The sequence below is a fragment of the Ovis aries genome, chromosome 7 (genome assembly GCF_016772045.2).
Source record: "Ovis aries strain OAR_USU_Benz2616 breed Rambouillet chromosome 7, ARS-UI_Ramb_v3.0, whole genome shotgun sequence".
In the NCBI taxonomy this organism is placed as follows: Eukaryota; Metazoa; Chordata; class Mammalia; order Artiodactyla; family Bovidae; genus Ovis; species Ovis aries.
Genome location: NC_056060.1, coordinates 55,942,024 through 55,955,563, shown reverse-complemented (window position 1 = coordinate 55,955,563; position 13,540 = coordinate 55,942,024). Strand labels below are relative to the sequence as shown.

The 13,540-nt window shown below is 40.2% G+C and overlaps 1 protein-coding gene across 18 annotated transcripts in view; it reads right to left on the bottom strand.

Moving 5' to 3' along the window:
• Nucleotides 1–10,937: 10,937 nt before the first annotated feature.
• The window catches only part of ATOSA (atos homolog A), an 86,405-nt gene continuing 83,802 nt past the window's right edge, over nt 10,938–13,540 (bottom strand). For all 18 annotated transcript variants that reach the window (XM_042252449.2, XM_042252448.2, XM_012181534.5 and 15 more), the window contains one exon: nt 10,938–11,951. In XM_042252449.2, coding sequence (XP_042108383.1) covers nt 11,798–11,951 — 154 coding nt within the window. In that variant the 3' untranslated portion in view covers nt 10,938–11,797. The remainder of the gene's footprint in view (nt 11,952–13,540) is intronic.

The window sequence follows — 13,540 nt, the reverse complement described above, 5'->3', positions numbered from 1 at the left end:
AAGCACTTCCTTCTTGCCTTCAAAGGTCGCGGCTCGCGCCTAACCTCACATCCGTCTGCCTAATGCTTCCTGGGAGCTGTAGTTTAAACGTGTAACCGCCTCTCCCCGTCCCGCCTGCCTATTCTGGTCCCTTCCTTTGGATCCACTGCTACTGCTACTGCGAAGTCGCTTCAGTAGTGTCCGACTCTGTGCGACCCTATAGACGGAAGCCCACCAGGCTCCCCCGTCCCTGGGATTCTCCAGGCAAGAAAACTGGAATGGGTTGCCATGTCCTTCTCCAAGGCATAAAAGTGAAAAGTGAAAGGGAAGTCGCTTAGTCGTGTCCAACTCTTAGCGACCCCATGGACTACAGCCTACCAGGCTACTCCATCCATGGGATTTTCCAGGCAAGAGTACTGGAGTGGGGTGCCATTGCCTTCTCCGCCTTTGGATCCAAGAACCTGTCTATTTCCACTTCCCCAGACTCGCTGAGTCCTGGATTCCTCCTACCTCATTGCGCTGTGCCCACAAAGAATTTCGGGCGCCCCAAAGCTCTGTGTTTCACAAGTCTTTCCCCACTCTACCTTGCCTCAGTTCGGTTCAGTCGCTCAGTCCTTTCTGCCTCTTTGCAACCCCATGGACTGCAGCACGCCAGGCCTTCCTATCCATCACCAACTCCCGAAGTTTCCCAAACTCATGTCCATCGAGTCGGTGATGCCATCCAACCATCTCATCCTCTGTGGTCCCCTTCTCCTCCCGCCTTCAATTCTTCCCAGTTTCAGGCTTTTTTCAAATGAGTCAGTTCTTTGCATCAAGCGGCCAAAGTATTGGAATTTCAGCTTCAACATCAATCCTTCCAATGAATATTCAGGACTAATTTCCTTTAGGATGGACTGGTTGGATCTCCTTGCAGGCCAAAGGACTCTCAAGAGTCTTCTCCAACACCACAGTTCAAAAGCATCAATTCTTTGCTGCTCAGCTTTCTATAAGTCCAACTCTCACATCCATACATGACTACTGGAAAACCATAGCCTTGACTAGATGGACCTTTGTTAGCAAGGTAATGTCTCTGCTTTTGAATATGCTGTCTAGGTTGGTCATAACTTTTCTTTCAAGGAGTAAGTGCCTTTTTATTTCATGGCTGCAGTCACCATCTGCAGTGATTTTGGAGCCCAAAAAAATAAAGTTTCTCACTGCTTCCCATCTATTTGCCATGAAGTGATGGAACCGGATGCCATGATCTTAGTTTTCTGAATGTTGAGTTTCAACCAACTTTTTCACTCTCCTCATTAATTTTCATCAAGAGGCTCTTTAGTTCCTCTTCACTTTCTGCCATAAGGGTGGTGTCATCTGCATATCTGAGGTTATTGATATTTCTCCCGGCAATCTTGATTCCAGCTTTTGCTTCTTCCAGCCCAGCGTTTCTCATGATGTACTCTGCATATAGGTTAAAAAAGTAGGGTGACAATATACAGCCTTGATGTACTCCTTTCCCGATTTGGAACCAGTCTGTTCCATGTCTAGTTCTAACTATTGCTTCCTGACCTGCATACACATTTCTTAAGAGGCAGGTCAGGTGGTCTGTATTTCCATCTCTTTAAGAATTTTCCAAAGTTTGTGGTGATCTACACAATCAAAGGCTTTGGCATAGTCAATAAAGCAGAAATAGATGTTTTCTGGAACTCTCTTGCATTTTCCATAATCCAACGGATGTTGGCAACTTGATTTCTGCTTCCTCTGCCTTTTCTAAATCCAGCTTGAACATCTGGAAGTTCACGGTTCACGTACTGTAGAAGCCTGGCTTGGAGAATTTTGAGTATTACTTTGCTAGCGTGGGGGATCGGAGAAGGCAATGGCACCCCACTCCAGTACTCTTGCCTGGAAAATCCCATGGACATAGGAGCCTAGTGGGCTGCAGTCCATGGGGCCACTGAGAATTGGACACGACTCAGTGACTTCACTTTCACTTTTCACTTTCATGCATTGGAGAAGGAAATGGCAACCCACTCCAGTGCTCTTGTCTGGAGAATCCCAGGGACAGGGGAGCCTGATGGGCTGCCGTCTATGGGGTCGCACAGAGTTGGATACGACTGAAGCGACTTAGCATCAGCAGCAGCAGCGTGGGAGATGAGTGCAATTGTGTGGTAGTTTGAGCATTCTTTGGCATTGCCTTTCTTTGGGATTGGAATGAAAACTGAACTTTTCCATTGCTGAGTTTTCCAAATTTGCTGACATATTGAGTGCAGCACTTTCACAGCAGCATCTTTCAGGATTGAAATAGCTCTTGGAATACCATCACCTCCACTAGCTTTGTTCATAGTGATGCTTCCTAAGGCCCACTGGACTTCACATTCCAGAATGTCTGGCCGTAGGTGAGTAATCATACCATCGTGATTATCTGGATCATGAAGATCTTTTTTTGCATAGTTCTTCTGTGTATTCTTGCCACCTCTTCTTTATATCTTCTGCTTCTGTTGGGTCCATACCATTTCTGTCCATTATTGAGCCCCTCTTTGCCTGAAATGTTTCCTTGGTATCTCTAATTTTCTTGAAGAGATCTCTAGTCTTTCCCATTCTGTTGTTTTTCTCTGTTTGTTTGCACTGATCACTGAGGAAGGCTTTCTTATCTCTCCTTGCTAGTCTTTGGAACTCTGCATTCAAATGGTTATATCTTTCCTTTTCTCCTTTCCCTTAACTTCTCTTCTTTTTTCAGCTATTTATAAAGCCTCCTGAGACAACCCTTTTTGCATTTCTTTTTCTTGGGAATGGTCTCGATCACTGCTTCCAGTACAATGTCACGAACCTCTGCCCATGGTTCTTCAGGCACTCTGTCAGATTTAATCCCTAGAATCTATTTGTCCCTTCCACTGTATAACTGTAAGGGATTTGATTTATGCCATACCTGAATGGTTTAGTGGTTTTCCCTAGTTTCTTCAATTTAAGTCTGAATTTGGAAATAAGGAGTTCATGATCTGAGCCACAGTCAGCTCCTGGTCTTGTTTTTGCTGACTGTATAGAGCTTCTTCATCTTTGGCTGCAAAGAATAGAATCAATCTGATTTCGGTATTGACCATTTGATGATGTCCATGTGTAGAGTCTTCTCTTGTGTTGTTGGAAGCGGGTGTTTGCTATGACCAATGCGTTCTCTTGGCAAAACTCTATTAGCCTTTTACCTGCTTCATTTTGTACTACAAGGCCACATTTGCCTGTTACTCCAAGTATCTCTTGACTTCCTACTTTTGCATTCCAGTCCCCTATAAAGAAAAGGACATCTCTTTTGGGTATAAGTTCTAGAAGGTCTTGTAGGTCTTCATAGGACCATTCAACTTCAGCTTCTTCAGCATTACTGGTTGGGACATAGACTTGGATTACTGTGACTTTGATTACTGTAACATTGAATGGTTTGCCTTGGAAATGAAAAGAGATCATTCTGTCGTTTTTTAGATCGCATCCAGGTACTCATTTCGGACTGTTTTGTTGACTCTGATGGCTACTCTGTTTCTTCTAAGGGATTCTTGCCCACAGTAGTATATATAATGATCATCTGAGTTAAATTCACCCATAGTCCAATCTAGTTCACTGATTCTTAAAATGTCAGTGTTCACTCTCGGCATCTCCTGTTTGACCACTGCCAATTTGCCTTGATTCATGGACCTAACACTCCAGGTTCCTATGCAATATTGCTCTTTACAGCATCAAACTTTACTTCCATCACCAGGCACATCCACAACTGGGTGTTGTTTTGGCTTTGGCTCCGTCTCTTCATTCTTTCTGCCTTGCCTACTTCACCCTATTTATCTTTAACATCCCCAATCCAACATCAAGGCCTCAGGCTTTTCTTGAGCCCCTACACTACGTCAGAGTCACCTCTTAAATACTGTCATATTTCTGCATAGTTGCTTAAGAATGTACACTTTATCATTAGACAGTGCTTGTTGTGGATTTCTTTATTAATGTCACATTTCCTGTTTAGACAAGCCACATCAGGGCAATATTTGCTTATATTTTGTCCCCAGAGTCCAGCAATTCCTACATAGTCAATAAATACCTGATGAAGGAAGTAAACTTCCATTCTTTGGTCAACTCCCAGGGGTCCATTCCCACTTTAGTGAAACTGCTGGCACCAAACTCCTCCAATGACATTTTAAATTGCCAAAAACTTTGGCTTTACATTTAATCCATATTCTACTTGACATCTGCTGCTGCTGCTGCTGCTAAGTCGCTTCAGTCGTATCCAACTCTGTGCGACCCCATAGACGGCAGCCCACCAGGCTCCCCCGTCCCTGGGATTCTCCAGGCAAGAATACTGGAGTGGGTTGCCATTTCCTTCTCCAGTGCAGGAAAGTGAAAAGTGAAAGTGAAGTCGTTCAGTCGTGTCCAACTCTTAGTGACCCCATGGACTGCAGCCCACCAGGCTCCTCCGTGCATGGGATTTTCCAGGCAAGAGTACTGGAGTGGGGTGCCATTGACATCTGAATACTGGCAATAAGTGGTGGATCCAATGAAGCCTCTCTCATAAAACTTGGAAATAAGATTGCCTTCCAAGTGTTAAGCTAGTTAAAAGCCACAGGTAATGCAATTCTGTGGGAATCTGGTAATCATCAAAACTCAAACCAGTGGGTAAAATTGTTACCTAGTCCAAGCTCTCTATGCTGGCTGCAGGACAGGCCAATGAATCTAAAATAAATAAATGGCAGGTTCTTTTATAGATCAGAGATTATGGGAGGTGAGGAAGCAAAGTAAAAAGGCCATTCATTACTCTTGCAAATATCTCCTAGAATGGCAAGGCTCAGGAAGGGGATGTGTTAATTTCCTTCATCCTGCCATCTACATGTGGACAGGCTTCTGGAAGAAGGCACTTCACCAGTCAGGCAGATGGGCAGGATTCTCTGAGGCAGGTCATTGTATATGATTATCATAACAAAAGCAACAAAAAGCAAGTCAAAGAAACAGTTCTAACATGGAGTCAGAATTGGCTTTTGCTCTCTACAGAACCTCTGGCAGGAAAAATTGCACTGGGGTTGCAACTTCAAAGACAAAAGGTCCACTTCTTTTGGGGAAAGAAAATGGGGATTGTCCGGCAAGGGAGTAATTAAAATAATACAGTTCAAGATGCTGGGCCTGAGCCCACTCTTCTACAGGGATATCTATTGAGATTGACTTAAGCTGGTCCAGCTGAGAAACTTCCCAAGATCAACTAAATATTTGCTCTCATTTCATACTCACAGAGAAGGCAATGGCACCCCACTCCAGTACTCTTGCCTGGAAAACCCTATGTACAGAGGAGCCTGGTAGGCTGCAGTCCATGGGGTCGCTAAGAGTCAGACACGACTGAGCGACTTGGCAGCTGAAGTCTGCTAAGTCTATGACTGAAGCAGTAGCAGCATACTCACAAAGGAACTTATTGGAAACTTGCCTTTACTCTATGCAGACCTACAAGGAGAAGCCAAGAATCACTTTGGGAGTATGAGGTGCCTAAAGGCCAATACTAATATGAAGAAGAGAAAGTGTGGACACAAATAAACATGTTCATAAACAACAGTGACATATAATGTTACTTGACATTTCTCCCACTTTTCCCAGTAAAGTGTGTGTGAGTTTGTCCTTCTGTAATCTTTTTTTTTTTAACTCTGCTGACTGTTACAGGGCTTGTCCCATCACAGTAACAAGAATTATAGGATTTAGGGCTGTGCAGCTTGCAATTAAGAAGCAGCATGATGGAATTAATAGAGATCACTGTTGTGAAGACTTGGATAAAGTATAGAGGGAAAAGAGGGCAAGTTATGTTGTTAAAAATCTCAGCCTGTTCTGTTAATGTTCCAGCTACTGTGAACCCAAAAGCTATTTCCCCCCTCTTTTGACTCCCTGTATAAATTCCTCTTGGGCTTCCCATGGGGCTCAGTGGTAAAGAATTCGTCTGCCAATGCAGGAGATGCAGATTGGATACCTGGGTTGGGAAGATCCCTTGGATAAGGAAACGGCAACCCACTCCAGTATTCTTGCCTGGAGAATTCCACTGGCAGAGGAGCCTGGTGGGCTACAGTCCATGGGGTAGCAAAGAGTCAGACATGACTTAGCAACTGAGCACAGGGAGAATGGAGAATGCACAAGTCAGGCTAACTTAACTAAAATTTTTATTGAGCAACTAAAATTTTATTTTTATTGAGTTGACATTGTGGTATATATCTATGTCAATGTATTTGTGAGATAAAATCTATTAGACATGTATATAGAAAATCAGTATATGTAACCTTAGATAAAGAGAATCTGGTCCTGAAAGATAGTGATACTCACAAGGGCAAATTTGAATTTCTGAAGGGCAATTTTGACCAATGTAGAATTTACAAAGACCAGTGCCCCATTGTGGGGACTGTCTGGGAGGCCATACTCCCCAAAATAATGTTCCTTTTGCATCATCAACCATGTACCTTAATGTTTAAAATTACACATTGATCACCAGTTCCCTGTTTCTCAGAACTTTTCTTACCTTGACCTCTAAGAAACCACTCTTTCTCTTACTTGTCTGGTCATTCCTTCTTAACCTCCTTTGTTGAATTTTTAAAAAATATTTATTTTTATTTATTTATTTATTTGGCTGTACTGGGTCTTAGTTGCAGCATGTGGGATCTGGTTCCCTGACAAGGTATTAAAACCTGAGCACCCTGCATCGAGAGCATGGAGTCTTAGCCACTGGACCATCAGGAAAGTCCCTCCTTTGTTGAGTCTTTATCTGCCTCTTAATGTGGGGATTTTAACAATTCTGTCCTTGGATACCCTTCTCTTATAATTTTACTCATTCTGAGAAATCATTTCCACCCTCATGGCTTCAATAGTCATATATATATTTTAGATCAGTGCTACCCAGGAGAACTTTATGTAATGGAAGTAGTGTGTATACAAGCTAGTCAACAGAGTAGCCACTAGCCATACATGAATGATGAGCCTTTGAACTGTTACTAGCACAACCAAGGAAGTGAATTTTCAATTTAATTTAATTGGCTACAAGGATTAGAATTATTGAGAAAACTTAGCAACAGAGATTCTCATTAAATCTGGGGCAAAGTCAAAGAATTGATGTTTAACCAAAGCTCCCCCTTGTGATTCTGATGCATACATGCACAAAAGATTTTTCAGTCTTGGAACTTGGTATATAAAAACTTTTTAAAGATCAGGGGTCTTTTTGCATTTTAGGTGCCCTAGTTCAAGAGTTTGTAGGAGTGAGTAAAAGAGGTAAGATGTTAAATCCAATCCACTCCTCACACAGCTGAGTGAAGTCTGTCTACCTGCATCACTGCTGGTGTTGTATCAAATATCAAGAACAGAATACATTTTTAAATTGAAGTATAGTTGATTTTCAATGTTGTGGTAGTTTCAGGTGTACAGCAAAGTGATATATCTATATGTTCATTCATGTATATACATATATATGTCCCTTTTCAGATTCTTTTCCACTGTAGGTTACTACAAGACATTGAATATAGTTCCCTGTAGTATATAGTATGTCCTAATTGTTTATCTGTTCTACATATAGTAGTATGTATCTGTTAATCCCAAACTGGTAATTTATTCCTATTCCCCTTCCCTTTCGGTAACAATAAATTTCCTGTCTGTAAGTCTGTTTTTATTTTGTAAATAAGTTCATTTATATCATTTTTTAGATTCCACATATAAATGATATTATATGATATGAACAGAATACATTTTTAATGAAAGGGAAAGACTGCAAGATCAACTCAGGGAAACCAAATGAAGATACAGAATGCCAGAAACCCTGAGTATAAACGGTGATGTCTGTGAACAAAATTCAGGGAACATACCTGACTAGGTCAGATAACTGTAAAAAGCAAAGTTTCAACAACTTGACTGTTGGAAGTAGGACTTAGAAAGTGGGGGATACCATCTCTCTAGGGATTCAGCGAGACAAGAGAACTTTATATGAACTAGAAAGGCTGGAATAGGAAATTCTTGAATGAAGTAAAAAGAATGAGGAACAGTGGGGTCTGGAAGAAACTTTTAAAACTTTAGGCATTGCCTTATTATATATCCTATTTCAGAGCAAATTAACTTTCTTTGCCAAGAATATTGATGAAAAGTATATTTTAATGCCAGGCCACAGTTACCAGTTTAAAAAAAAGAAAGAAAGAAAAGAAAAAAGGGACAAAATACTAGTGTAGTTGAATGGAAAAGTCAGAAGCTTTAACTGAGATTTGAATCCTGGCTCTTCAACTTACTGACCATGTGACCTTGGGCAAGTACTTCAAGCCTGTTTTTTTCTTTCACTGTAGACTATATCCATAATCTCTGAATCATGGCTTTAATACTGAATAACATAGAAATCACTTACAGAACCTGGCACACAGTAGGCATTCATATACTCCCTGCCTTTTCCCACAGTATTCATGTTTAAGACATACATCTCTCACAGATAATCCATGATGGAGAAAGTTGATTCCAACCCACACAGAGACAGTCTTAGGGATTGAGACTGAATTCCTATCATGATGAAAAGCCCGCTTCCCATCTAGACTGATATTGTGTCCCAGGTCCAGTAGACCAGTTGAGGTTTCATATACCAAAATTTGAACAGCTACCATCTCTGTAAAGAGATAGCTAGAAGGGCAGATGACAGGAGGAACTTTCACATTTACTTTATATAACTATGCAGTGTAAAAAGTTTTTAAACATGCATTGCATAAATTAAAATCAAATCATTGCTTCACTCACAAACTGACTAGAGAAGAGTGGGGATCCCAAGGATGGAGGTTTTGGAGAAATTACTTCCTTTCATTAACACTCTGGGAATGAGAGAGACCTGGTGGAATAAAGTGACAGTAGGAGGGAAGCTTCTGTTGGGTGCCTTCCAACCAGTCCCCACTGTCAGCATTTATTACTATTTCTCATTTTCTCCTGATAAAATCTCCAAAGATTTCCCAGAGGTTACTTGTGTCCTTAAGTCTCTTTTAAAAACAAGTTATCCCTCATTTTTTCAGTCTGCAAAACTGCCAAGTGAGCCTGCAGTGAGGAGAACTCTTACAGGTAGCAGTGTTGGTTGTCTTACCTGCATATGTCAAACACTCTCAATGCAGTGACATAATCTGTGAGTACAAAGAGGGGGAGTACAAAGTCTCGGCCTATGACAAAAGAAGGGTAGAAAAAAAACCCGTTATGATAGAGATAGTGCCAGGGCAAGTGAGAGCAGACAGGTGCTGGGTGACTGTACCTCACTGGGGAAAAGAACACAGACAAAAAAGGCCCTAAGAAGTAGATGGGTAAAAAGGTCAGCACGTCTTTACTATGCACAAACTTGGCAGGAAGAGCACAAGATGCATCCAGCTGCTTCAGTCATTTTCTTGAAATCTTCTTTAAAATGTCCAGAAAAGTGGAAAACCAAGCACTAGAAAAAATTCTAGAGGACTGCATTGTAGTATCTACATAAAAGACACCCGCAAACATATATATCACTAATTTTTGGATTACTAGAGAGGTTAAAGCAGTAATAACATTTTTTTAATTAAAAAAAGGCATTTTGATGTTTTAAATGTTTTTGTATTTTCCAAGTTTTATATAAAATGATCAATACTGACTTTTGTCAAGTGTATAAAAAGTCTATTGGGATTGACATATACATACTAGTATATATAAAATAGATAACTAATAAGGACCTACTATATAGCACAGGGATCTCTACTCAATATAATGCCTATATGGGAAAAGAATCTTAAAAAGAATGGATATAGATGTATAACTGAATCACTTGGCTATACACCAGAAGCTAACACAATGCTGTAATCAACTATACTCCAACTATTTTTTTTTAAACTCTAGCTACATGTATTTAAATACTTATTCTAATAATTAGTTGATAGAATTTAAGGAAAGGCACATTAATCTCACCTCATTTTCTCATGGCACCCCACTCCAGTACTCTTGCATGGAAGATCCCATGGATGGAGGAGCCTGGTGGGCTGCAGTCCACGGGGTCGCTGAGAGTCAGACACGACCGAGCGACTTCACTTTCACTTTTCACTTTCATGCACTGGAGAAGGACATGGCAACCCACTCCAGTATTCTTGCCTGGAGAATCCCAGGGATGGGGGAGCCTGGTGGACTGCCGTCTATGGGGTCCCACAGAGTCGGACACAACTGAAGTGACTTAGCAGCAGCAGCAGCACTTCATTTTCTCAATCACACAGACCCAGAAAGCTTAGAGGATTTCTGAAGTCAGTTCCGTCAGATACCATTAGAACTGGGACTAGAATCCAAACCTTTTGGGTCCTAATCCCATTTTGTTACCACATGGCTAAAGATTAAGAACAAATCTTTACAAACTTGTGCCACTGAAAACTTTATTTTTTAGTTTTATGGAATATAAAAAGCCTTTTCTCTTTAAGCTGGTATTTCAAAAGGAAATTTATAAGAGGCTTCTTGCTGACCACCCCCAAAGCCATCAGATACACGTTCATATTCAGTTCAGATTCTTTTGCATGGTCTATCCATTATTTGAGTACCAAAAATAAAGACCTTCCCATCTCCCAAATTCCAGACTGCTCACTTAGTTCTAGGCTCCCCGGTGTTCCAAATCTGGTCTACTTGAACGGTAAATATTTTCTAACCCTCATTCATGGCTTTGGGCATTCCCAGTATTCATCCTTTGTAAGCTGATCTGCTGTTACCCATTGTCTCTGTAGAAAGATCTAAAACTACTCTTCTTTCTGAGGGGACAGATGGAAGACTTGGAAGACTTGCATTCAATCAAGGTCTCTTACTCAGTGGTTTTCCCAGTTGCCAAATGCCTTCCATGTGACCCTGAATGAGAAACTGATAAATTGGGATGAGGCTCAAGACATCTTCCCTCTCCTCTTATCAGCTATAAATCAAGAATAGAAACTGTATGATGGGTACCAGAAATTCACTCAATCGCATAAATGTCTCATCCAAAAATAAAAGCCAAATACACATTTCTTTGTTTCTTGCATATATTTACAATATAAATACTAATTTGTCTTCAAAGTACATATTCTTTTAACAATTTGCAAAAGTTATCTAGAATGGGACAGCGATTTAAGGTAAATCCTCTGTAGTAGTGATTAAGGAAAAAATAGAACTGTTTTGGGGATAAGAGATTTTAGAAGGAATATGAATGGGCATGATGATCTGAAGTTGCAAAGGGAATGTGAAGCAGCTTAGTCCGCATTGCACTGCCAAGACAGCATGTTACAGGACTACTGTGTGAGACAGCAATCGGGACGAGGTGTTGTAAAAACTAAACCCGGGAGATATAAAAAGTACACATGCTTGCATAGTGCGTTAATCTTAAAGAAGCTCAACATTTCATTCTCATTTTCAATAACTTAAATGAACAGTACTTAAAACACATCACGCAAAATTAAAAGACTTGTGCATATATTTCAGATTTCAACAGTAATGTCAAAAATACACAGTATGATTTTACATAGGATTTGTGCTACATTAGAACACTAGAGACAAACATCACTTGAGTATTAAGGAAAACATTAAATATTAAATAACTGAGAAATAAAAAGTGTAAACACTAATCTAATTGTGGGGGGGAAGGGATTTGCTATTGCAACATGTCCAATGAAGTGGTTTCAACAGTACAAAAAGGATTAGGACATGAGTATTTCCAGTCTACTTGGAATATGTAGAGCTCATTCCAGGAATCCTTTGATTAAAAACTGGTCCAGGAAAACAGGAGAAGATCCACTCCCCTGCTTGTTAATTTGGTACACTCCTTTCTATGCTAATTTTTACTTTCAAACTTGGGTACTGGGCAAATACTTTAAGCTGTCACTCTTTATCAACATCTTGGTGAAAACTGAGGGTTTGTTGGTGATTCAGTGTAAGATTTGAGTTCATATGCAGCACCGCTATCAACTTCCATTGACTTTCTAGAGAACAGGAGCCGTACATCTCTATGGAGGTAGATCTTTCCAGATTTAGAACTCTGGAACCTAAACAAAGAAACAACAAAAAGATGCTTCATTTCAGGAAATAAGTGTTTAAAACAAACAGACCTGAGTAAGTTTTGAGTTTGAAAGTTTTAAGTTTTGAAAGCAGGAAGAATCAGTCTTGTTACAGTATTAACAGTCCCTCTTTAACAAAATATTTGACATCTAATATTGCCAAAGCAAATGCTGCTATGTTAAATGCTTCCCCTTCCCTATTCTGTACACAGTTCACACTCCCTTTCCCCCTTACAATGACAGAGGTGCTTTCTGTAAATCTGGGTTTCACATACAATCCTACTTTATATTCCTGACACCAAAGCACATGCATCTTTCCTCATCTATAGCATTAAGTTTCAGTTCATGTCAGCCAGTTATACTACATTTAGGCATCCTCTAGTTCATACAAAGAATGACCCATTTCACACAACCTGCCCTCCTACAATTTTGACTACAATAAAATGGATTCCACACTTGGAAAGTTACCACAGAAAACTATATCAAGCTTTGAGGACAACCACAGGCTGAGAAAGGACTGCTACTGTCCTTAGTGGCTAGCAAAGCCTAATCATCAATAGAAATCAAGAGGAGAAAGTTAGCGGTGAAATGAAAATGGTTATCAAAGCTGTATATGGAACTGTTTCTGTCTTCTGCTAACATCTATAGCATACTACAGGGATTGGAGGCTTTAATCACATAAATCTATCTGGCAGATTATGGGTATGTCAGACATACCCTTTAGTGCTAATTTTTGTGGTTTTCCCTTTGTCTAGTAGAAATATCTGGGACTGTGGATGACATTCCCAAATTAGCTGAAAAATCTGGTGGTCAGTTGTATACATTAAAGCAGACCTCAGGCTGGCTCACTCTCATTCTTTCTGAAGTTTTTCACCTTTTCAATCTGAAAAAGAACATGGTGAACTTTGGGCATTACACCATAGTTTCTAAAGTAGTTTCTTTACAGCATTTAAGGTATCTAATCGTTGGTTACATATGGCTAAGGTTGTTGGAACAGATTAAAGAAAAGGCTGGTACCTTCTCCTGATGAATGGGGCTTCTTGGAGTAAGAAGTTAAGATGAATTATTGTCACTGATATGATCAGTCTCCTCACTGATTGAGTTATGGACAAAAGACTATTGAGCTTTCTACTAAGCAACAGACTTGCTCATGGAACCTAAGAACTGCACTAGGATATCAGGGCTACAAGGGTTACCCCTGGAAGTATGAACTTCAAGAGCAAACAAATGGTTTCTCACAACCTAGAGCTATGAGCTGTGTAGTAAAAGTTTGAGAAAAACATCTTTCTGACAGAATAACCAGAATAAAAACTGTATGAGAACAGAGATTTTTGTCACTGCTGCTTCCTACAGTCTAGAAGCATGCCTGACACATCAATAGTTTTTGAATGAATGAATGAATAAATGAAGGTTAAGAATTTCCCTGTCCAACTCAGAAGCCACAAGTACCTACTGAGCACTTGTAATGTGGCTAGTTCAAATTGAGGACAGCAAATGAACATAAATATCTCACTGATAATTTTTATGTACATTACATTTCAAATTATAATACTTAAATGTGTTCAGTTAAATAAAAC